The 25,184-nt window shown below is 42.3% G+C and overlaps 1 protein-coding gene across 1 annotated transcript; it reads right to left on the reverse strand.

The window, feature by feature from the left end:
* Positions 1-661: 661 nt before the first annotated feature.
* Positions 662-24,644, reverse strand: chaf1a (chromatin assembly factor 1, subunit A (p150)). The gene is made up of 16 exons (XM_079506727.1): positions 24,302-24,644; positions 22,661-22,699; positions 20,906-21,549; positions 19,819-19,881; positions 19,431-19,675; positions 19,090-19,171; positions 18,926-18,994; positions 18,393-18,610; positions 16,591-16,762; positions 16,191-16,271; positions 15,386-15,499; positions 13,790-14,054; positions 12,409-12,577; positions 11,379-11,700; positions 5,626-5,704; positions 662-1,668 (listed from the first exon to the last, which is right to left on the reverse strand). The coding sequence occupies exons 1-16, from the start codon at positions 24,360-24,362 to the stop codon at positions 1,523-1,525; spliced, it is 2,769 nt and encodes a 922-aa protein (XP_079362853.1). The 5' UTR covers positions 24,363-24,644; the 3' UTR covers positions 662-1,522.
* Between the last annotated feature and the right edge of the window lie 540 nt (positions 24,645-25,184).

Here is a 25,184-nt window from a genome sequence, read left to right on the forward strand (position 1 = left end):
CTAAATAACATTAAAGTTCTAGTCCACCTTAGTCCCCCATCTTCTAATTGAGTTCAAAAGATCTTAATGTTTTGTTCAACACCGCACCCACCCAGAAATGCTTTTATTCTAGTTTATTTTTTTAAATAATGCTTTATTTAAACAAAATTAACAAATTTAGACCTTTAGAACACCTGAAAATCAAGAGAACAAGGGCTCAGTGCATTCATAATGCCACCAACACTGAATAGAGGACCAAAAGAAAACAGTAATGTTACTGGACGGCTAGCTTTCTACTCCACCTCGAACTATAATGAAAAGAACATAACACAGGTCTAGAGAAGTAGTAGTTTGTTGAGCATCCGTTAAGTCTACAGCACTTGCAGTACTCCAAAATAATGTAAAGGATGGCAACATTTCTGTCTACTCACCGTCTCACTTGTAGGCAGTTCAGAAACCTGCCTACAGATAACATTAATGGGCATTCCAAGACAATAGAAACTACAGCATTTCTCTTCCTGAAAAGTTACCATGCTGAAATGGAAGACTTTGTACTTTCAAAACATAAAAATGTCATTGGTGGACAGGTTTCTTGACTGTCCAAAGCCCTCAGAGACAGTGAGTGTGATGCAAGTAAATAGAAATGGAACCATCTTATGAGCAAGGACCAATTACATGAAGATGAGTTGAACAGTTGTTGAAATGATTCTTTATACTGCAAGCGTAATGAGGTTGGCATTATGTTGACTGATAGAGAAAGGGGCAGGACAAAGGCGGCATATAAAAGTGCAGTACATTTAACCATATTGTTATTTTCTTTAATGAATTCAACCTGTTCAAGTATTCTTGAGAAAATAGGGAAAAATACATATTTATATAAATGACACAGGGCCTAACTGTACAAGCCAGATCTCACACACAGCAACTACTCCAGTAGGCTCTCAAAATGAGTAAATACACCCACTGAATCAATGGGAACTAAAGGAGGACCTGTAGCCATTCACTTTTCTGACTTACTCTTGCCAGACAACAGTTTTGTATTAAAATTGTTTGTCATTAAATTAGACGTGCCAGTCGTCACATTCGTTGGGCATATACATTTTGATATTTTCCTCTGTTCAACTCAAGCTGTCCCGAGAGCAGTGCCATAAAGTCACCTAATCCTCGACTCGACTAATCCATAAGAAACAATACCCGACAGAATTCCCAACCTCAACAAAAAAGATAACATTTGAAGAAAATCTGTCATTAACGGTTTCATATAATCAGATACTTGGATTTTGCAGGTAAGATGTCTCCTGACACTGAAAGAGTTGAGAGGGGCAAGGCATAATACTGCGAAGATGCCGTGACGCTTTACTGCGTGTACACTTCTGTAACTTGATTGACAGTTTGATTCTTGTTAGAACATAAACCTTGATTTTGTCTGCACATATTGAATCCCAGGAATGGCGAAGTGAAGGGGGGGGAAAGGGGACTACCTTGGGCAGTGGTAAGAAAAAGTCAGGATGGCCAATGGACAGGAGGAAGAACAGTCCTTTCTTTAGGCTGTGGCAATTGTAGGAGTGGGGTTAGTCAGGGGGAGAGCAGCGTTGTCTGAGGCAGTGACTTCCATCTGGTCTGAGGCCTCTCCCTCTGTGGTGGAGGAGGTGCTGGGGTTGCTGGAGGAGGTGTTCCCTTTACATGAACCTGTGGTGTTAAAAGTTCACTTTTAGATCTCAGTTACACATGCTATTATCAAACAGGCCTTAGATTTCTAGGTTCATAGTTGATTCCCTGCACATAGCCTTTTCAATATGACCCAAAATCTGCATTTAAAAAGGCAAGCATATACCTGTATAGCCAGCAGTTAACACTGTAATATACTACATCACTCAGTATCCATGTCTAGCAATTTAGTGCATGTTCTGCATTCACACATTCTTGCCGTGTGGCCCGTGTCGCCATCTAGAACCAATTGTGTCTGTATGTAGTACTAGAGCTCTTCACCGGGTCCCCCGACTCCGAAAATACCCGAGTTGACCCGAGACCCGCTCTGGTAGGAGTCGTGTTTTAACGTAATCACTCAGGCAGGGTCGGAATCGGACGTATCCCCCTCGGATCTCGGGTCATTATTTGTAATATCCGAGTGGATCCGAGAAGACCCGTAGGCTACAGTCTGTGCTTTTTTGTTGTTGCAAATGTTAATAAAATATTCATTCAGTGTGTGATTGTGTTTTCTAGTCTGACTATATACTCTTTTTCTCTGTCCGCTGCATGTGCGCTCATGCTCCACATCGCTGCGGAGGAGAAAATGGGGGGAAAAGTTCTGTTTTAAGTGTGATCATTTAGGCTGACCTAGGATCAGGTTAGTGTTGCAGCGACACGAACGGCTGTGTTACATGTGATGATTATGCTGATTTAGGATCAGCAGCGCAAGACTTACCACACAATTCAAGCCCCATCCTGCATGGTTTTGCCTTGCGGTGATTTGAATGAAAACACCGGCGTGCAATTATACTTTATATCACGATCACGGATCCTGACAACAATGTTGACCTCAACGAGGTGAAAGCAAACTAGCAAAGCTCAAATCAAATGAATATAAGAAGGGTTAAAGCAACCATGACAACTCTCCACGTGGATAAAGAAGAGAGCAAAGTAGGAGCTGTTTATAAGTGCATCGAGTGTCGCGCCTTGTTAATATTCCATTCAGCCAAGACCGGTACATGCATGATGCATCTGCTAAAACTCTGATGATTGTGTGTAAAAAACAAATGATCCGTTTGGTTAATTTTAAATGCACACACGCTGAGGAGACGAGAAGAGACGACTCTTTTTTTCCTCTCTCCCACCCTCTACTGCAGCGTGCAGTCTCTCTCTGTCTGTCTGTTTGTTTCGATCTCTCGCGCTTTAATCATAAAATGGTAATTGGTCAATACGTTATATTATTTCTATATAGTCCACATTTATGTCTGCCTGGCTCAGCTGGGTCGGGTCTCTCGGAATGTCGGAAATAATCGGATCTCAGTCAGACTCGGCCCCGCAATTAGTCACATGAGTGACGACAAGCTATTCGCCTAATTTGTAGTTATTGCCTACCCAGTTCAAGCAAAGTTTGGATGTTCAAGCAGTATAGAACGATTTGTGCAACTTCATTCAGAACTGAACACAATACCTTAATATCAATTACTAAAGATTGGAGAGGTAGGCCACACCGTTATTAGACTATGACTTGTGATTACACAGATGAGAAGCATAGTCAAGTAGCATTTGCTATATGGGTCAGAAATGGCCATGCTATTTCTACTATGCTACAATCCTATATTACAATTGAAAACATGTGCCCAAAAGCACGCACAGGAACAAAAGGCACCAGCTACTACGTCACTGACACGCTGCAACACGCTGCAACACACACTGCAACAACACACTAACACGTCACACACTTACCCTCCGCGTCGATCCACGGCTATCTCCTAATGTCGCGCAGCACGGCCACACTCCACATCACGCGCGTAAAAATTGTCATTGCACTGCCACTAAAGCCGGCTCCCGTCCACACTCGCAAACAATATCAATATAAATAATAAACACAAACACGCCACAAGCACCGACACCCCCGCCTAATTTGTTGCCACGTCTATGAAAACAAGCCCAGAAAAAATGCCATTCAACACGCTACTTACAACTCGCTTACAATTCGCGGACCTGGCAACACTGCATCCCGTGATTCCACACTTTTCATTGGCTGCGCCGCCAACATTGTCAAACATTGTTGCCACGTCTATGTAAACAAGGCCTCAAACCCTGACTTCCTACAGCCTACAGCCTATACTTTCACACACTACCACTCGCTTACAATACGTGGACCTGGCAACACTACATCAGCCCTTCCCAATGGCTCAAAACCCCACCACGTGACCCACGTGTGTTTCGTCTTACCTTTCACACTTCCGGAAACAATACCGGAAGTTACACGGTACACACACACACACACGCACACACACACACACACACGCACACACGCACACACGTGCGTGCGCGCGCACACACACACACACACACACAGTGTACAGCCTGCCGGAAACCAAAAGTAGAAGAAGACGAAGAACAACAACACAGGTTCTACACTGATTCTAACTTGGATGGACAGCGCCGCGATTACATACACAGTTACACTCATGCAAACACGCCCGCGTCGACACCTGGCGTGGTACAATCGGGACGAACCGACGCGCATATATATGGATAACAACAACAACACTACACGCAGCAACAACGCGCTGCAACACAACACGTAAGTCACGTATGTAACTATGGTTCTATGAATCCTGGATGACTGCTTAACACTGGATGATTGGCGTCCAGTGTTAAGCACTGACTCTGGCAGTCAGTAAGGCTGAAATAGAACAGCTGTGTACAACGCAGTGTCACTGCAGACACGTGTGTGTGTGTGGTGTGTGCGTGCGTGCGTGCGCGGGGGGGGGCGGATTTTGGATCGCCTCGCGATGCAGCTGAAATGGCACACACACACACACACACACACACGCCACAAAACGCTAATAATAATAATAATAACACACAATTAGAACACTACACTAATCATAACAACAGTACAGCACAGTACAGTACACATGAGTACAGTACAGAAAGAAAGCTCACATCAGAATATTAATCCATGTAATAATAATCATAATAATAAAACATAATAACACAACACTAATAACTATAATATCAACACTACAGAGAACAGTACAGTACATCAGAATATTAATCCATGTAATAATAATAATAACAATAAATAAGCACACAACACTAATAACAGTACAGAGAACAGTACAGTACACATGAGTACAGTACAGTACAGTATACTGTTCCTGCGCCTTGCCATGCTCTCTTTCAATCATAATAATAATAATAAATAACAACACTACACTAATAACAACAATAATATCAACAATACAGCGAACACTACAGTACACATGAGTACAGTACAGTACAGAAAGAAAGCTCACATCAGAATATTAATCCATGTAATAATAATAATAATAATAAATAATAACACAACACTACTAACTATAATATCAACAGTACAGAGAACACTACAGTACAGTACATCAGAATATTAATCCATGTAATAATAATAATAAAAAAAAAACACTAATACAACAGTACAGACAACAGTACAGTACAGTACACATGACTACAGTACAGTACAAACACTTACAGTACAGTACAGTATACTGTTCCTGCGCCTTGCCATGCTCGCTTTCATACGCACATACACAAAACCAAACAGGGCCACTCAGCCAGCTTGGCAACTTTGCGCTTTCCAAGCAAATGCATAAATGAAAACATCATGGGTTGCCATTGCCTTCTTCCCATTTGCGACGCATCGCGTTAGGATGAGCGGGCCGAAGGCCCGCGAAATTCTAGTGAGTCTACAAGTGATATTATACCACCAGGTTCACCAATGCAACAGCATAGGTGACTGAATTATCTGTATTGGTTTCTTTCTTTAACTCGTATTGGGACACATAAATGCCCACTAACATGATCCCATTATAACATAACATAGAGAAAGTACTGCCGTACCGTTTTCCAAACATTAAAATCATTTAATGTGACATTTGTTTCTTCCTCATTTCTGGAGGTTCAACTCACCGCTCTGTGTGGAGACAACAATACAATCATCCTCATCGCCATCCTCAGTGTCGGCCTGGAAACCATCCGTCTCCATTGCCTAGGAGACCATTAACATTCAGTCATAGGCAATTATATGCATGCCTGCCTCTCCTGGCTTACAGTTGAGAATAAGTCATCTTTTAATACTCTTGTGTTGTTCAAAACAGTCATAAGTAGTAAAACTCCTGTTTTCATAAATACACAGATTGTTTTTAGTAATACTGTGCATGACACTAGAGGTTCCAGTAATGGGCAGCTTGTGTTACCTCGCCCAAAATATAAATTTCTAAAGAAATAATGTATTTATAGATCATTGTCACTTTGGAATAACATGCATCGAAACCTCTGTTGCATTTACAGTAAATTAACGTTTAAAAAGCATCTAAAATTCCATTTGATACAGTCAAGTGTTGTGTGTTCACTGTGTTGTTTATTTTGCCCTTTTTCCGCTCTCACTTGTAATTTTAGCAATTTCTATTTGCTTTTATCCGAACTAATGTGTGTTGAATACGGACTTCTTAACAATTGTGTATTTGTAATTGTCTCCACCAGGCCGAAGGCATGGGGAGAGAGTATGTTTTGCACTCCGTCCGTGTGTGTGTCCGTCCTTCCGTCCTTCCGTCCGTCCGTTACCAGCTAATCTCCGGCACCGTTAACCCGGTCGATGCCAAACTTTGCGCACACACTCCCTGGATGCCAACGATGAACCTCTGCCCCGCATTTTCCAGAACGGCCTGTTATAGCGCCACCATGAGGCAGCTTTTCACATTGTTTACCTAAAACTGCACCGATCTGCGTGAAACGTTGCATGCACACTCCCTAGAGGCCAAGGACAAACCTTTGACCTGCATTTTCCACATCTGCCTTTTATAGCGCCACCAGGAGGCCGAATTTTGTAAAACACATTTTTGGATATTACTCCTCCAGATTCTGTCGAAAAATCGTTACACAGTATCTCTATGGTCATGTGCTCAAGTCGGATCTGTCCGATATTTCATATTCCATCCTAATTGGCTATAATTGGCTTTCACAGTTTGCAAGATTGCCCCGTTTTGAACAAAAGCCTCAAATCATGAACGCAGCATGCAATTTACGTCAAATCTTTCACACATTTTCTTACTAGGCTGAGGAATATATCCCACCCTTTTCACATTTAGTCCATGAGCCAGACAAGTTTTCATTACGAAATGAGTGGGCAAAACCATACCTATATTAAATTGTTTAGAAGGTCAATATAAGTAAATTAATATATGATAACACTTCCACAGGAGCAGCTTTTTCATATTTATCACACATTGTTATTTTCACCTATATACATGTGAATAGGATGAAAAAACTTAAGAACTAGTGATCACCATGAAACTTCCCTAGTAGGCCACATTGAAATGCTCTGATGTATGATTACATCTATCTAGAACACTCTAATATACACATTCATATTGATACAGATAGGAGTATTAAATAATTAATGCACAAAATCTCTGTACGTGCATACACACGTCCATCTAGTAGACCATGGGTTTTCAGGTGGTCCGTGGACCACTGGTGGTCCGTGGAGGTATTGCATGTGGTCCCTGACCATGCATTTAGTAATGTAGGATTTGTTGATTTTTTTAAATGTTCTTTCCACTAGTTGAGAAACCGTGAACTGAATGACCTGGTGACCTATGATGAGTCCATCCATGTCATTTACTGACAAGTTGGAGTTCAAGAAATTCAACAGAAAAAGGGAGTTAGAATCTCAAGAAAGGGGAAGTGCACTGAATGACCTGGTGACCTATGATGAGTCCATCCATGTAGTAATTTACTGACAAGTTGGAGTTCAAGAAATTCAACAGAAAAAGGGAGTTAGAATCTCAAGAAAGTGCACCGGATTGTCTGGTTGAGTCATTATTATTAGGACATTTTACCAGTAGTAGTCAACGGTTGAGAAACAGTGGGATGTTGTATACACATGGGATGCATAGCAAGTGTTAAGTTACAAAAGCACTAATCTTAGCCCATATCCCCACCCAACACAATAGTGGTCCCCAGGTTGATTTGAAAAAATGCATTGAATGAGCAGTGCCCATGACGCGGGAACGAAATTCATTTTCTAGGCACTTTTTCTGGGGTCCCAACACGGCCTATAGTTGATTAATTACATGAAAACAATGATTTATTGTATTACAAGTTTTCTGAAATTGTATATTTAAATATGCAAATTAGGCATTATATAGGAAAATATGCCTGATTTTGCATGACTGTCAATTGAATATTGTATTGACAGAGTCAACATTCTTATTTCATTTTGTTAACATGTCAAAATCAAAGGTTTTAAATGAGGGAATATTCAATGTCCATATAGTAGCCAATGTATCATCTAACTATAAATGCAAAGTCTCTGTGTCTGTACAGCTGTACGTCTGTAATACATGTAACACCAAAACCGTTCGCCCCACCTACTTCAAATTCGACACACGCGTTCTACACCCCCACAGGGAGTGCAGTGCCCGGTGTTGAGTTGGTCGGACCCATGATTGTCCAGAACCGCCACAAAAGGCCTCTGCCCGGGCCACAGCTGACATCACAAGGCCTCTGCCTCTGCAACTCCATATTTGGGCATGCCTAAATACGGGTTCGTCCCACCGACTTCTGACATCTGCATAGACCCCATATTTGGGCATGCCTGACAAAGATGGGCATAAAAGGTGATACCGCTGACATCACCATGACTTGACCAGCTCAACAGAACGATGAATTGGCTAATAGATGGCAGTTACAGATCACCTTTTTTACATGCCAATATGCCCAAAGGTACCCGAGCCTATACTGCAACCGGATGCGTGACGCACAACAACGTGCATAGAGAGCTGAGTCAGACAAAGCACGAGATGCACGCCTAAAGCTGCAAGATCTGTGGTTGGTGTCAATGCGGGATGCAGTCCACGGCCACGCATCACCCTGTGTCCAACCAACATCATCTATCCATTCACTCTGCCCCACCAGTTTCCAGTGAGACCCTGCTTCGGCATGACTGTCAATAAGTCTAAGGGCCAGACACTACAATGTGTTGGGGTCTTCTGCATGAGGAACTTCTTCAGTAAGTATTGAATAAGTATTGAATAAGTAAAATGACTATTCCAGTCAATTACCCATACTTGAATTATGCAGAAAGGTGTGATTATAGGTCTCTACACAATAATGGCTCAAACGTTTATCATATATTTTTGTAAGAATGTGTGTGGTAATATAGGGGGCCACATATTCAATGCATGATAACGACCACTAAGCTATGTGTCTGCAATGGTTATCATGCCAAACTGTGAAGTAGAGATGCACAACAAGTCAAAAAAATCACACCAGCTTTGCCCACCGATTTGATTCTATAGCTATGGCCCTGGCTCGTGTTATCACACTATAATAGTGTTTCTGATTGTATCTCTAGAGTTACAAAACGTACAAACACATGTTACCACTCATATTAAAGCTTAGAATGGTGAGCAGTTTTCTATAGCCATTAGGAACATGTTGGTTCTTAGCACACACTTCCAAAATGGGGATATTTGCAAGCCTTATTTTAAATTTCTTAGATGTGTGTGCAAAATACTGCATTAAAAGCCCATTTAAGCATATATGGAAGTTTTGTGGAAGTAAAATAACCATTCCAATCAATTCCCCATATTTGAATTATGCAGAAAAGTGGTTTCATTGGTCTCTGCACAAAGTAAGGTTCAAAAGTTGATCATATATTTGTTGTCACAATTTGCATGTGGCAATATAGGGGTGCATGTACTCAATGCATGATAACTACCACTAAGCTGCTAGTCTGCGATTGTTATCATACAAAAATGTGAAGTAGACAAGTACAGCTAGTCAAAAATTCAAACAAGAATTTGCCCACCCATTTCGTAATTAACGCGCAAATTAGGGGGGTCTGGCTCATGGACTAATTGGCCTGTTATAGCGCCACCAACAGGTTGATTTTTGCAGAACACATTTTTGGAACAAAATGCCTCAAATCATCCAATTGCCATCAAAGGCAAACATATTACTTATTTATATTACTCCTAAACATTTTGCCAAACATCTCACACAGTCCTATCCTCCTGGTGGAGACCTGTGCCCAGAAGGGCACTTTTTCTAGTTGTATGTGTACTGGAATGTTTATTCTTATGTGGACCCCAGGAAGACTAGCTGGTTGCTATGGCACCAGCTAATGGGGATCCTTAATAAAAATCTAATCAAATCAATTAAACTGGCCCTAGCAAACAAACCACATGCCTCCGCTGATACACAAAGTCGCCATCTACTAGCCTGGCTTGGCCAGCCTCATAGCGGAGATTCACTGAAGATTCTTCCCCGCATATGAGTCTGGACTTCGGCCATAGGCAGCTTGAAAAGTGGGCGTTAGTAGTTGCCTTGACAGACAGATCCATCTAGCCAATCAGCGTAACAAAAAGCTGACGTCACCACACAGTGCGCTGGTCCGCTCCTCATACCACGGCAACCACGCTAAAAACAACAAGGTCTGTTTAATAGTTTCTACTTTATACGTGAGCGAGATATGTCGGATATATGTCAGAGTCTATATCTGAAATAACTGCTGTTCTTATCGTTTCTGTGTAAACTTTTAAACTTGTTGCGTTGAGGGCAGCCATTGTTGTTTTGAAAGTCCTGCAGCATGAATGTTACGTCACCATATACACATGAACCAATCAGAGGCTGCTTTTCACTGTTGTACGGACAGCCGTTGAAACGCAGTCACTGATTGGCCCGATTGGCCCCGGTCATTTTCTGATTTCTCCAGCTTCCGCATACACTCTGTCAATGAGCCCGAGTCCAGACTCATATGCGGGGAGGAAACATCAGTGAACCCTCGCTATGAGTCTGGCCGCGCCAGGCTAGCCATCTACTTCTTTGCACATGACATTGAGGAGTTTCACTGGTAGAGCATAACACACACAGAGGAACGCGCCATTAAAAGCTCCACTCCAGAACAGACACATAGGCTAGGGCCCAAGTCGAGACATTAAGTGATCCGTTTGAATGGAGGACATTGTTATTAACCCATTTAGACCTGAGGATGATTCTAAAAACACCTTCTAAATCCTGACCTACGTTTTCTGAAAAACACCAAATATTTATTAAAACATCAAAAGTGAACAAAATCACAGTTGTGTGAAGTGAGGGGAGCCTTTGGGGGCATGTACACAAAGCCACATAACGTCACGTGGGGGCACAAACAAAGCCAGGCCTTGAAGGGGCTAGCGAGTGTTGCAGGACAGATATGGGGCTTAACGCAACCGCAAGGTGAGTGGAAAAGTGTTCCGTCATAGCTGATATGGACATCTCTGATGTCATTAGTATATGGCCATATATGGAGACTCGCACTGCAATAGACAGACACACTCGGTCAAATGTTGGAGTGGCTTACACCACTCAAAAATAATGTTGCTATATTGTACATGGCAAACATTGTGAAAATAGCCAATCGAGCTTGTAGATCGGCTACATTTACAATATTCATCTGTGGAAAAGAGTCAAACAAAATGTACTGCCTCAAGTGCAGTACATTTTACTTGTCAGGGTGGGGGGTCCCATTTCAAATATGATTTTTTTTAAGGAGGGAGGGAGGGTCATGGTCTTAAAAGGTTGAGAACTGCTATAACAATGTGGTGGATATAATTTACAAGGACTACTAGGCGACTAGACAAAGGCGATTAACACAAGGTAGCATTATCATTTCCTACCTGCTCGCGGTCCGTAGTACACTTCTTCATGAACTTGGTGATCGACATGCTGCCCACACTCTTCCTCTTCGAGGATGAGGGCATGGTGGACGAGGCCTGGGGTGTGGTGGGGGAGTTTCCATGCGAGCCCGTCGCGGCATGGGGATCTTCCCGGAGCTCTTCCCGAGCCCCCGAGGTGAGGTAGTTCCACTGGCAGGGCACTGGGAGTGTCTCTTGGCCATAACGGACCAGGACCTCTGCATGCACGTACCAGCAGCGGAATCTGTGAGTAGAGCGCTTCTCATAGACAGCATTGCTCTGTATGAGGCGCTTCAGGCGTAGTCTGGTGGAGGGAGGGATGGATGGACGGACGGACGGGTAAATTAATAATGTACAATATTTTGGACCAAACAAATAATTACAAAGAAGAAAAACAACAAAAAGTGTTGTAACCTGCCGTTTTTTTCTACTTTCTAATTCTTTGTTTGGCCCAAAACATTGTGTTTATTGTCATGATTCGTCACGACAAGAGTTGGCTTTGTCCGTGGCGTAAACATCTTTAAATAAATACTTTCTGAAAAGTCTATGAGGAAAATGAACGGGGATTTCTTTTCCGGGTCTCTCGAGGGGGCGGGACTGCGACGCTCTATACCGTACATACATTGATGAATCCACTTGCTGACCAGCTGTTAGTATTGGGCAATCTTGGGCAATGGTTTCTTGTGACCCTACCATTAACATCCTATGGCTGGCAAAAATGTCAAATTTTCCTTTTGCTTTAAGTAGCATGTGACATGTCAAACTAGGGGTTTTTCATGATTCTGAATCCATTCCAAGCATTAGTTTTGCACAAAATACACTCCTTGGGCTAAAAGCAGCCATAGCCACTTTCCCAAAATTTGCTGACCTCATCACATTTGTCATGATGTCTATGGCCTTCTAGTATGGAATTCTCCTTTAAACGTTGTTAACTTCAACAGCTTGCAGTTAACAGATGTTGACTTTGCCGTGTATGGTATTATCAGGGCACAAATGAAAGCAGCTTTTTCACCTGGATGGGATGTCAGCAGAGCTGAGAGGGCTGGAGATGTTGGGAGGCGATGGTGATGATGACTCTGATGAAGACGAGGACTGCTGGCGACAGAATTCCTGGAACTCTGTGATGATCACCTTATTGCTGTTGAAGTTGCCATGAAGCAGAGGCAGCAGTTGACGGACCACTACACCAGATGGAAAGAAAGAAGGCCATGTCTAAAATAACTGACTGAACAAACAAGAGCTTCAGAAATGTTGTTCGTTTCTTTTTAGGGGGGGGGGGATCTACAATATTTAGAAGAGCCTGTTGCAGTGACAAGAGAATCAAATGAGTTGTGAATGAGATTCAGGAATACCCCTGGAAGTCATGAAATAACTTTCTGAAAGTATTTCTTAGTCTTAACCCATTTTGACCTGAGATGAGATTCTAAAAATGTCTTCTACATCCTGACAGTTTTCTGAAAAAGCTATGTTTCTATGTCAGTGGTTCTTCGATTTTTCAAAAATAGCAGACCCACAAGCTCGTAGAGCGCCACTCGGTGGCGCGCTATGAGCTTGTAGATCTGCTATTTTTCAATAGTTAAAGCATAACATAATGCTAACACCAAAAGGGGTTCCCGCCCAAAATGGGTTAAATAAGTGTGGGCATGATTAAAAACCTAGACGGCTAAACATCACTTCACTGCTCCTGCTGGTTTGTACTGCACGTTTTGTATATTCACTTTTTAATTCATAATGATTAGATCTGTTGGATTGTCTGCACAGCAGCATGGTCTGTTCCAGTCATAGCTGGTTGCAGCAACCACCCAGTTGGTTTAGGCCAGGGTGTTTACACTACAAGCTTAAACCATTCTAATCCTGTTGGCACAGTAAATGCCAAACAATATTGCACACAGCTTAGAACTGGTTCTTGTAATTTATGTGAATGCATAAGCTACATGGTTATATTCCTGTCCGCCTAACTTGCAGGACCATATATAAATTAAATGGGAACACACAAAGCAAGGGCAGGGTCTATAAACTAGGATTTGCTTCTTACATCCAAGTAGAGCACAACAGTCTGCACTACACAGTAGATGTTTTATATAGAGACAAACAGGAGATATGTAGCTTGCCTTGGACACCACAAGGTCATCTCTTGGTGTAGATGGTGTCATACTCACTCAGTACTCACTATACTCACTCAGTACTCACTAGAGTTGTTCCGATACCAGCGAGTATGCCAGTCTATATTTTGGATGTCATATTTGTTGTGTTTTTATACTATGCACAAAATGGGTCAATTTGGTTCCATTTGTACACACTCAGTTAATGTTCATTGGTATTGACCAATAGTATATGCAGGTTATATCGGAATCAAGAAGGAAAAACGTCATCGGTACATCTCGAATACTCACATTGCTCGTCACCCTCGCGTTTCGATGCAGCCTGTGCATCCGGGCTGGGGGTGGTTTCTGCTTTGGGTAAAGGCTCTATCAGACACATAGCATAGGACTGGAAGAACTCTAGAGCAGACCCATCGCTCTGGCCCTCCCAGACACAGCCCCTCACCACCGCCTCCAGCACCTTCATCTTCTTCTTAGTAGAGGACATGAGCTCATCCCACTCTCTCGCTTTCAGCTTCTGGCGCACTTTCTGTTTCTCCAGGTCCCCAGCACCCTCCTGAGACGCCAAACAACATGCACAAAGGCAGATGGTAAGCATAGACAAACTGAATACAATGGTTACCTTTGGTTCTTTAGGGGATTGTGTGTTTCAAATGGTTTATAATGGGAGCGTCGTGTTCTTTAGCGGAACACCTTGCGTTTTCAGCTAGGGAAATAATGCTTTGTTGGACACAGCCCCACATGACCTAAATTGTATTCCTGGTCAAGAGACTGACTTTTTATTACATCCGTGTGACCCAATTGGTCACCATAAGTTGGACAGCTTATTTAACACTTTGACGCCATACCTCGCGGAACCCGCCTTTTAATCAAATATCCAACGCTGCCGACATTGTTTTATTACCTTTGGAGCATACGCTGAAGTATTTGCAGCTTTCAACCACGAAAGTCCGGTAAAAAATGGTCGTTCATCTTGTTATGATCAGATGCACCAGCGTGACAGCATGACAATGCGAAACGAAACCAAAGTGCAGAGCAAGTTGTAGTCCAAACAAACCCCCGGCCTCTGTGGCTATCATCAGGTATACTGAATAGCAGCGCATAAAACAGGTATATATATATATATATATATATATATATATATATATATATATATATAGGGACGTCGTGTTTTTCCACTAATAACGTTTTTTAGGGGAGCTTTGAAAACGATGTGCAGACTTCTTACTTCTTCTAATACAGTAACAGTTTATTCTTTTGTTCGAGCACCCGTTGAATTACCTGGGATGTGCGTGCTCCGTGCACTTACGTAATACATCGGCATTTCAATATATCAATATTAAAAACGGACCGATGTGAACAACCGATGATTGCTTCCGTCTAGCTGCTGCAGTAATGCGTGAATTTGTGTTAATTATGCCAATTACAGCATTTTGTTATGACTGCAGTGCTTCTAAAATGGTAAAGGTGCATTTATAGACATTTAGATCTATGGTATGTTTGGTGTGCCATACCATCGTACAACAAAGTATACACTAGACTTTTAAAGTGCCTTCTGTCTGCTTAAAACATATTTGGAAAGCCAAAGTGTTTCTGTTGTGTTGGCAAATCAACACAACAGAAAATGATTGATAGTGGGATCGATAAGGAATCAATATTTAATAATTAAACATGGGTAGAAAATGTTCCCTAAATCTGGGTTATTGGTGCCTTTTTGTTAATGATACATTGGTCTAAAAAGTTATATATATATATTTTATACACATGATATCGACATCGGTTTGGCTAATATCGGTTATCGGCCATAACAACTATTATATCTGTTATGGATATCGGGCAGAAATGTCACATCGCTGCATTCCTGTGCGGAGCCCCATTCATTCGTACCTCTTCCTCCAGTGCCCCCTCTCCATCCGAAAGGTAACCATGCGGTACAAAGAAACCATCATCATCGTCATCATCGTTGGCACCATTCTTGGCACCTCCGTCCTCCTCATCCTCCTGCAAAGAAAAGGTAAATCAAGCATTATTAGTTGTCATTACAAACACATCCATGCCTTGGTTGTCCCACACAAACCGCCAGTGTCTCGTAAATCGAGCGTTTGGCACAACTACCAATCAAAGTGATTGGCAGTCCGGGACTTATCAAAACACATGACAGGCACACACATAACATGTGTTTAGCAGACTGCGGTGGCTTGTCTGGGACAACCAGGGCATGGACTTTTGACTCAACAAATAGCGTAAAAGCAATATGCTTATGGGCTCCGCTCTACGCTATGAGGGCTGTTGGGTTCTGCTGGGGAAACTAGACGACAGAGGGCATTTCTGCTAAATAGACCCCATGGCAAGTCATTTGGAATCAATATGGTAAGTAGGAAAACCAGCCTATGTGTTATAATAGGCTGGGGTTGTCCTTTAAGAACAATCCAAGGCACTCCGTTCAGTCGAGTTTAAAAAGCCTTTATTTTGTCATGGCTTGGCAAAGGTGACCAACGTGTTTCAGCTCAGGGGCCTTCATCAAGGTCCAATGGAAAATGCAGCATGATCCAAGGAATCTAGCACTGACGATTAGCCGTTCAGAGACTTGCACACAGACGGACAGGGTCAAAAACATAATCTCCAGGCGGGGGGAGATAACCAAATTACTTTACTTTCTAATTTTTATGTGAATAATATGTGACAGTCTCACCCCTTCACTATGTGACAGAGACTCGCCAGGCTCCTCTTCTTCCCATTCTTCATCACTGTCCACCTCATAGTCCAACAGGGTCTGTGGTGGAATCAATGGAATGGGCACTGGTATTAGCCAACATGACTGATCTTTGATACTTGTATACAGTTTAGACATGGTAATGTATGCATCTTGCACATATTGTAGATTGAAAGGTTTTCTATACGTGTACATGCCTTCAGTGTTTACCACGTAAATAGCAAACACGGATGTAATGCTAAAATGTGGGGGGAAAAAAAGGTATAATCGTAACTAAATTAAGGGTATCCATTTGACATGTAAACATACAAACAGCGATATTAATGCCTATTTTGTGAGGGTGCTGACAAACATGCAACTTTGTCTTGTCCAGCCTTACCTTGTCCAGTCTGAGCGGGCAACGAGGCGAGATGTGCGCACTCTTCTTGCTCCAGGTGCCCCAATAGGCTGGTCGGTGGTTCTCACGGAACTTTAGCAGCTTCATGGGGCCATAGTGTTTACGATCCGGAACACCATCTGTGTTAGTTCCCTCCACCACCACCACACAATTGCTGGGGGGAAAAAAAACATGCAGGGATAGGGAATCAAGTACAAACTAGAAAAAGTGCCCTTCTGGGCACAGGTCTCCACCAGGAGGATAGGGGTGTGTGTGATGTTTGGCAAAATGTTTAGGAGTAATATAATCATGTTTTGTGTGTGTGTGTGTGTGTGTGTGTGTGTGTGTGTGTGTGTGTGAGACACAGCTTGGCCTGTTGTAGCGCCACCATGAGGCTGATTTCCTCAGCCTAGTGGGAATATGCATGCACAGTTTCACCGAAATCGGACGCTGCGTTGAGTAGTTGTGGCGATTTGTACAAAACGGGTACCAAGCGGGCTACTCCTGAAAAGTTTAGAAGCCAATCGTAGGCAATGAAGGTGGATTACATGACTATGGAGAGCATGTGTACCGATTTGCGTGAAATTTGGATAACATCTGAAGGAGTAATATTAGAAAATGTGTTTTACATATGTCGGCCTCCTGGTGGCGCTATAAAGAGCAGATGTGAAAAATTCCAGGCAAAGGTTTGTCCTTGCCTCTAGGGAGTTGGCATACAAAGTTATCCACAAATCCGTGCAGTTGGAGGTAAAAACACTTTTCGGCCAGTTATAGCGCCACCATGAGGCTGAGTTGAAAATGTTCACGTGGCATTTCTTCCTCGGCCTAGTGGGAATGTGCGTGCGCAATTTCACGGAAATCACACGATGTGTTCATGATTTGCAGCATTTTGTTTGAAACTGAACACTCCTGCGAACTTTGGAAGCCAATCTTAGCCAATCAGGATGGAGTCTGAGAAATCTGAAAGACCCGTTTGGTTGAATGGCTCTAGAGAGACCGTGTACCAATTTGCGTGATGTTTGAACAAAATCTGTAGGTGTACTGTCCAAAAACTTGTTTTGCACAAAGCGGCCTCCTGGTGGCGCTATAACAGGCCGTTCTGGAAATTTTGGGGCAGAGGTTCATCGTTGGCATCCAGGGAGTGTGTGTGCAAAATGTGGCATCGACCGGGTTAACAGTGCCGGAGATTAGCTGTTCACAGACGGACACACGGACGGACGGACGGACGGACGGAGTGCAAAACATACTCTCTCCCCATGCCTTCGGCCTGGTGGAGACAATAATTTAAAAGCAGAGAGAGATATTCATTGTCAAGTTGACAACGAATGTGAGAGAGTGCAAGCAAGACAAGAGTCCACTGTGATGCAGTAGCATCATTATTCATTAAATAGCACCATTACGAATTTAACTAAATTTCTCAGTAGCAAGTTGGTAAAGAGTCAACGTTTTCTGTATCAAATAGTAACAATGCTCTTTCATTGATCAAGTAGATCAGTGGCGTCCACAAACCAAGCATATGAAGCTGATGTGCAGCAGAGGTTTCTGCTACGTTCTAAAATAAAACTGCTAGGCTATTATGGGAATAGACAAGCAAGCGTGTGAACGGCTCTTTAGAGTAGGAAAAAGAAAGATCAGGATCCAGCCCGACCACCTCATCCTCTAGTGAAGTGGAAATGTTGATATGAAGAGATAGATAATTTCCCATTTAAGATTCTCCAAGGCAAAGCAGAACATTATTCTAATTATTAGAAAGACAACAGTGGCAGGGACAGACCTTACAGCCAGTGTTATCGCCACCATCTCACCTGAGGTAGTCTCTCCGTCTGGGTTTGGTTGTTCCGGGCCGACTGTTTTTTCCCCGGATCCATTCCCTAAGTCCATTCAGGTCCTCACCGGGTTTTAACAGGTACTGGTCTAGCTCTTCCAGAACAGAGTCCTCACACTGGACGCGGCACAGAGGTGCCAGGCACATGTTGTCCTTGAGCTCAAACGGAGCAAACTTCCCACAGGCAGATACAAAGGTCTTGTAGAAAAAGAGCACAGAAATGGTTGGAGTGGTTCCATGTTGTGCCAATTGAAAATGTTCTGCACTGCTGAACTATGTAGAGATGAAGAACATTCTAAACGACTGACTATTCAACACTGGTGAGGGATGGTCGTCAAAATGTAAACATTTTGTGACAGATTAGTGCTCAGAGGATATTAACCACAAGCAACACAGCATAATTTACTTTACAATACATAGTGCAAGGTCTGTGGAAGCCTAGCTTTTGTCGAATAGAAAAGTTAACCGTGGCACATTAATGATTATATTTATGTGATGTGATGTGAGATCTACCTTTGGAGCCTGCTGAGTCTTGGGTTTCTGTAGAAACCGTGCAATCCCAGCATTCTCAAGTTTGAGACGCTAAAAGAACACAAATACAACATATATTAGCTTGTTTTACTTGCACCATAAACAATGTTGCAGTGTAACCTTACCACCATTATGTCTAAACTCACATCTTTCTCCTCTTTCAACCGTTTCTCCTCTTCCTTCAGTTTTTTCTCCTCCTCTTTCTTCCGCTTCTCTTCAAGTTTGGCACTGAGGTGAAATTTGAGGAAAAGATTTATGATGAACACTGATGAAGGCTGGATAGCCGAAACGTTTGTCCTTATTTGTTCAAATATGAAATAAACTATTTGAACTGCAGTCTTGGTGTGTGCGACCCACTACCTTTATTTTGATTAAGAAAAGATTTATAACAAATACCAATCTGAATTCAGAAGGTATGATGTCAAAATCACAAATGTGATGTGAAAGCCCAATGCCAAGCACAGAGATGTGGCAGATTATGACTCACTCTTGCTTTGATTTCCGTTGCTCCTCTTTAGCTTTTAGCCTCTCTGCCTTTTCCTTCTCTTCTTTTTCTTTTTTCTCACGTTTCTCCTGCTCGTCTTTTTCCTTTTTCTCACGTTTTTCCTTTTCTCGCTCCTCTTTCAGCTTGCGAGCCTCCTCTTTCTTCTTCTCTTTCGCAGCCTTAGCCTCTTCCCTCTCGCGTTCTTTCTCCTGGCGCTGCCGATTTCTCTCCTCTTGTTCCTGTGGGCTCTGCAGTATCACAAATTCAAATCCAGTCATTTCCCATCAATGTTCAGTTATTTGTTATGCAACAGGAAACAAATTCAAATCAGTGGAATGTGTGGCATACCTTGTGATAACGTGCAAGAAATAAAATACGAGCAGTACCGTACCTTTAGGGACCGTCTTTGCACCTTCTTCTGGTCAGCTGGTATTTTGGGAGTGGTCTTTGGCTCCTATTATGAAGGAAAAGAATCAGACAATTATTCTGAAAACCTAACCTACAGTCATTCATAATAGTGCTTTGCTTCATTGATGCCCATACACAAATAGTTCTTTGATGTTCCAAGGCACCCAAAGTGAGTAGAGAGAGATGGTACCCTTTAACAATTTAGAGCGGACGTAGAATACGCACAGGCTGGGTGCTGGGTTAAAGAAACTTCAGTAGATATTGGATGGAGCCCGCACACCACAAGTACAAGAAAGACGTTATTTATTGAAAATTCTGACAACGTTTGATCTATTTGATCTTCATCAAGTCATGTGAACATACACAAAAGTTTGTACTTTTATAATAAGGGAGTGCCCCCATTATCCAATCAAACCACCACATTTTGGTGCCCCTCCCATCACTGTAGGTGTGACACGTCAACCCTGAGTGAGGTGTTGGGGACCCAGACATATTGATATAAATATAATCTGTTCAGAAATTTTAGTGCAACAATTAAAAACATTTTAAAACATACATGTATACCCATACTCATTTCACCGATACATCAAATCAAGATCTCACAAGTCCTATATCTACTAGGTCTGTGGGCTTTTACATTTCCAATGTTTTTCTTTTTGTTGTAATTGTTTTCCTTTTGTAAGGTAAACCCTGGCAACTAAACTGAAAGATACTGATGTAAGATAGTATACTATGGAGACAAGAATTGATAAAGAACAATCAAGATAACAAACAAGGAAACTACGGAAAGAAACCAAAAAATATATACATAATACAAACCAAATGACACTCAGGGTTGACGTGTAACACCTGCAGTGACGGGAGGGGCACCAAAATGTGGTGTTTTGATTGGATAATGGGGGCACTCCCTTATTATAAAAGTACAAACTTTGTGTCATGTTCACATGACCTGATGAAGATCAAATAGATCAAAACGTTGTCATAATTTTCAATAAAGAACGTCTTTCTTGTACCTGTGGTGTGCGGGCTCCATCCAATATCTACCCTTTAACAATCTCTCATAGACTTACTGTAGGTGAATTAATGCTGTTAGTCTTTGTCTGTTCTGGTGAGCTCTCAGTTGCAGACATAGAGCTGACAGAGGAGGGAGACAACATGGACATGTTCCCCAGACTGGACACGTCAGCCTTTATAGACTCCTCATCCTCCTCATCCTCCTCCTCCTCTTCCTCACTTTCAGATTCCTGAGTGGTGTCTAGCAGAGAGGCAGACCTAGTCTCCTCTTTAACATCTGCCACCTCTTCTGCGTCTTCATCTTGTTCTGGTATGTTCACTTTGCAGTCTGAAGCTCCTCTCTTTGGAGTATGACTTTTGCTACTGGGTAATTCAGTGGAGGCAGGTTTGTCTTTACTTGGATGCCAGCCTTTTACTGGGAGGCAGGAGGAGGCAGAGACAGGTGGGGTAGGGAGTTTTACAGGAGAGTCATCTCCTGTGAGATCCACAAATGTAGGAGATGGGCTGCTGCGTCGCATGAAGCCATCGAGGGGTCCACGGCCGTTGACCAGTGCGGGTCCGTGACGCACAGGTAGCAGGGAGGGCTCCGCCTCGTTCTCCCCATCAGAGACACTTGATCCGGGGCCAGGGGCAGGGCGGGCTCTTTTATGCTCCTGGCTCTCCTTCGGTTCAGGGTTCAGACGCTTGAACGGGAGACGAGCTGAGAACAGAGTACAGGAAACAGTGACCATGTACCACAACACACATGTCCAGATAATAAGCATTCTTTGTGTATTTGCCTTTCTAACCATTGACAGGTTCAGTTTTCTTGACAGCCTGTGCCGAGTTTAACACAAAGACATGTTTCTTTGATCTAATCGAGAATGTGCAAAATGATTATGAACCTCACCTCCAGTTTTAATATTTGTCATTATACCTGTCATATTGTAATTATATCATGAGCAACACGCAGATAGGAATGTGCTGGTCTCGGAATCTTTGACATGTCCATTGAAAGGCAAGAATGTTTTCCATACTATTATTCGTTTGTTTTAGCAGTGCATGTTCATTTTAACATGTAGCACCTCGGACACACTGGGGGTTGCGCGCAGTGCAGTACAATGAGGTTTCAGTGGGTGGATAAGTATCATCTTTTGTTTTGTTAAATAGACTACCCAAAACAGTTGTGAGAGATAGCATGGACTGAAAGTGGCTGTTCTACAGATAAACAATGGTTACATTAATTTTGTGCACACTGGTGTCGCAGACCACCAAATGGTCCACAGACCCCTTTATAGATATCTGGGCATGGAGCTATAACCATGTTGTTCAGGAAAAGGTTCAAGTTTGATACAATTATTCTACAATAAAGAACTTGTTAATTCAAACAATTCAAATAAAGTAAATACACCCATACAGAGTAAACATCTTGCAGTGTAACAACTACCATTTGGTTACATAGCTAATATTTCTATGACTAATGGATGACAATTTTAGCATGCAATAGAAGATCATAAGATGATGCAACAAAATATATACCAACCAAGAGTATACCCCATACTGTGTCAAATAGAATAAATGGATCAATAGCAAATAAAACACAGTAAATCATTCAGAAATGTAGGAAAATGTATACATGAATAGTTTGAATACATACATTTGATAATACAATTATGTTGGCGCACTAAAGAACCTTCCATAAGCACCGTACCAATTTAGTATAGCAAGACTTGAACATAATGACAACAATCATAATCTAGACGGATAACATACTGTACATTGCAAAAATGGCCATGCAAAAGTGTAGAGTCAAAAACATAATGTCTCCTTACCTTGAACAAGCTTCTTCTTATTGGATTTGCAGTCTGTGCCTGCATGTGGATAGGACATAAGTAAGATTAAACTTTGTACCAAATCATGATCCTCAAAATGTGTGCGCGGTGTGATTGAACATTAAGAGACAGCTGCAGTAAAGGAAAAGCTTCATGTGGTTATAATTAACTACGGTAGATTCTGGCTTTTGTTTAGATTGTGTATTTGTAAGGTTGTTACCTTACCACACACACACCCCTTTTTCACCATACTGTACATTGTTTTTACTTTCTTTGTGATGATGATTTCATGTTTTTTTTTTATTGTATAGAAGTGTATATTTGTGCGTCTCTAAATGTTCTGATGAATTGAAAATGGTGGACCCTGTTGTAAACCAGTGTATTGCTTTATCACGGTTCGTCCACAAGTAACAGTTTTTGTATTGAGTTTTTGTATTGACATACTGTGAATTTTTTGAATCAATCAACTCCTACAAATAGTCACATACTACTATCTTCAAGATCCAGTCAACTCGACCTTGCAATGGTTCTAAAGTGGATTCCAGGAACTCACTGGGTTCCCTTGGGGTGGTCTAAAATGGAGCCTTAAAAGTCTGTAACTCTGACAAATGTATAAATGGCACCAAATGGACCCGTTCAGAGTTAAGGGGAGACCTTGACATGTAAACGTTTGAGAACCATTGCTTTATATACCGTAAATACAAGCATCGTGAACATTGTTATGTTTCGTTGCTAAAGGGGTCCGTATTGTTTTGCCGTGCATGGTTGGTCAACTTTTATAACCACAACTGTGGCTGTGTTTGGTTTGCTCAGCAGCCTCTCCCGCCATTCGGTGTCCACAGGTCGGTAGCGGAGCACCAGGCCCGGCTGTGTCCGCAGCACAGACACCTTGGTGCCGTCAAGAGAAAGGTGGCCAACCGTCTAACACCGGTCCAACAGCACAAGTCCAGCAACTCGCAAATAAAAGAAAACGTGCCGCAGTTATATAGATTCACTAACCACTGAAAATAACCGATAGTGTCCCGTTAATAGAGCAACATTTAAGAACAAAACTGATTTGATGTTAGATGCTCTCACACAAACACATACTGCGGCGTTAGCTTGTCTGCTAGCATAGCAGCCTTCCAACCATACAGTGAACTTGGGTAGATAGCGGTAGCTAACCATACCAAAAGTTAAAAGGTGATTAAAGTTACTGCTGTAAAGAGAATGCTGCATAATATTCGCAATGATACTTATGTTATCAACGCTATAATCAAGTTGATGCTGATGTTTAACATACATAGTTGAATCTATGTTCAAACGAAGTCGTAAGACAAGACAATGTAGTAAAGTTAGCAAATAAAACTAGCCATAACCTGAGTTAATAACACATACGTTTACATTTAGTTAACAAGCGAGAAAATGTCGCTGAAAAAGAAGGAGAAGACAAACAACGGAGGCGAAGTGAATGAGAATAACAAATGATGAGAAGTCACGTCAGTGACAGTTCAGACTGGGACTTTTGTTTGTCTTCACACTTAAGACAAAGAACAATACTACCAAAATAAATATGAATGTTTACTTTTGACACATTATTATTAGAGCTGGCCGCATCATAGCGTGTTAGCGTTTGAGTTAGCATTAGCAGCAAACACTCACCTCTCCGGCGTGGGGTGGAAGAAGCCATACCGTTCAGGGTCTGTGTCTCCGCCGCCAACATCACCACCACTGCCCGAGGCTTTCCTAGGCTTGTGTCGAGACCCGGGACCACGTCCACAACAAACAGTGTCTGACGTCTGATTAAAATAAAAGTCACCCCCAAATAACGACCTGGTTATCACCTCGCTGTTTGGAAGGAAATACGAGTGTCCTTTCTATTGTGTTTTATGTCAATAAGTGAAGAAAAGTTTGGTTTGTTCCCTCCACATCTCCCCTGGATGGATTTCTCCCCCGCTCCCGCTGCCTGCCTCTCCAAGTCCTCGGCGCGCTCCTCACTCAGAATTGGCGGGAGTGCGTAGGTTTCCAATGGGACCCGCCGCTGATTGGTCGGAGCAAATATCGCGAGAAAGGTTAGATTTGTGCGTCGTTCGCACGGCGGTGTCGCGCGCTGGCAAATACCCGATCTGCAAGCTGCCAAGCTCACGTGCACATCGCGAAACGCGACGTGGTGAATTTGTAGGTCTGCTGTTTTCTGTGCGCGACACCGTCGTATGACGACGGATAATGAGTTTAAAACCTATCGACGCGAGATTTGGAAGAGCAACCGGTGGGCTCGTTTGTTTTAAAACACAGCGCGTGCCTGCTGGTTTATTTGACTATATTCATAGTCGTATACGTATTTAAATAAATAACACAACACTGCAGTGTCCATTTTCCCGGAAGACTAGTTGCACTTTATTTTGATGACAGAGTCGTTTTTTGTTGTTGTTTTGTTTCATAAAAATAAAGTGCACCTCAAATAAGGTTAGGTTTGCTCCATGCAGGCCAAGTTGGCCAACCTGTGCAGCAAACGTTCATTAAAATGAATAGCTCAGAAATGAAG

This window comes from Electrona antarctica, assembly GCF_951216825.1.
Source record: "Electrona antarctica genome assembly, chromosome: 7".
Taxonomy (NCBI): domain Eukaryota; kingdom Metazoa; phylum Chordata; class Actinopteri; order Myctophiformes; family Myctophidae; genus Electrona; species Electrona antarctica.

What these genes read in the sequence shown, in the direction of transcription:
- chaf1a (XM_079506727.1), bottom strand. Translation starts at nt 24,362, where the DNA reads ATGTTGGCGGCGGAGACACAGACCCTGAACGGTATGGCTTCTTCCACC. An exon ending in AGACTCAGCAGGCTCCAAAG is followed by an intron (nt 18,611 to 18,925) that starts GTAGATCTCACA and finishes TTTTTCTACAAG; the next exon opens with ACCTTTGTATCTGCCTGTGG. An exon ending in ACGCGAGGGTGACGAGCAAT is followed by an intron (nt 12,578 to 13,789) that starts GTGAGTATTCGA and finishes CATCTGGTGTAG; the next exon opens with TGGTCCGTCAACTGCTGCCT.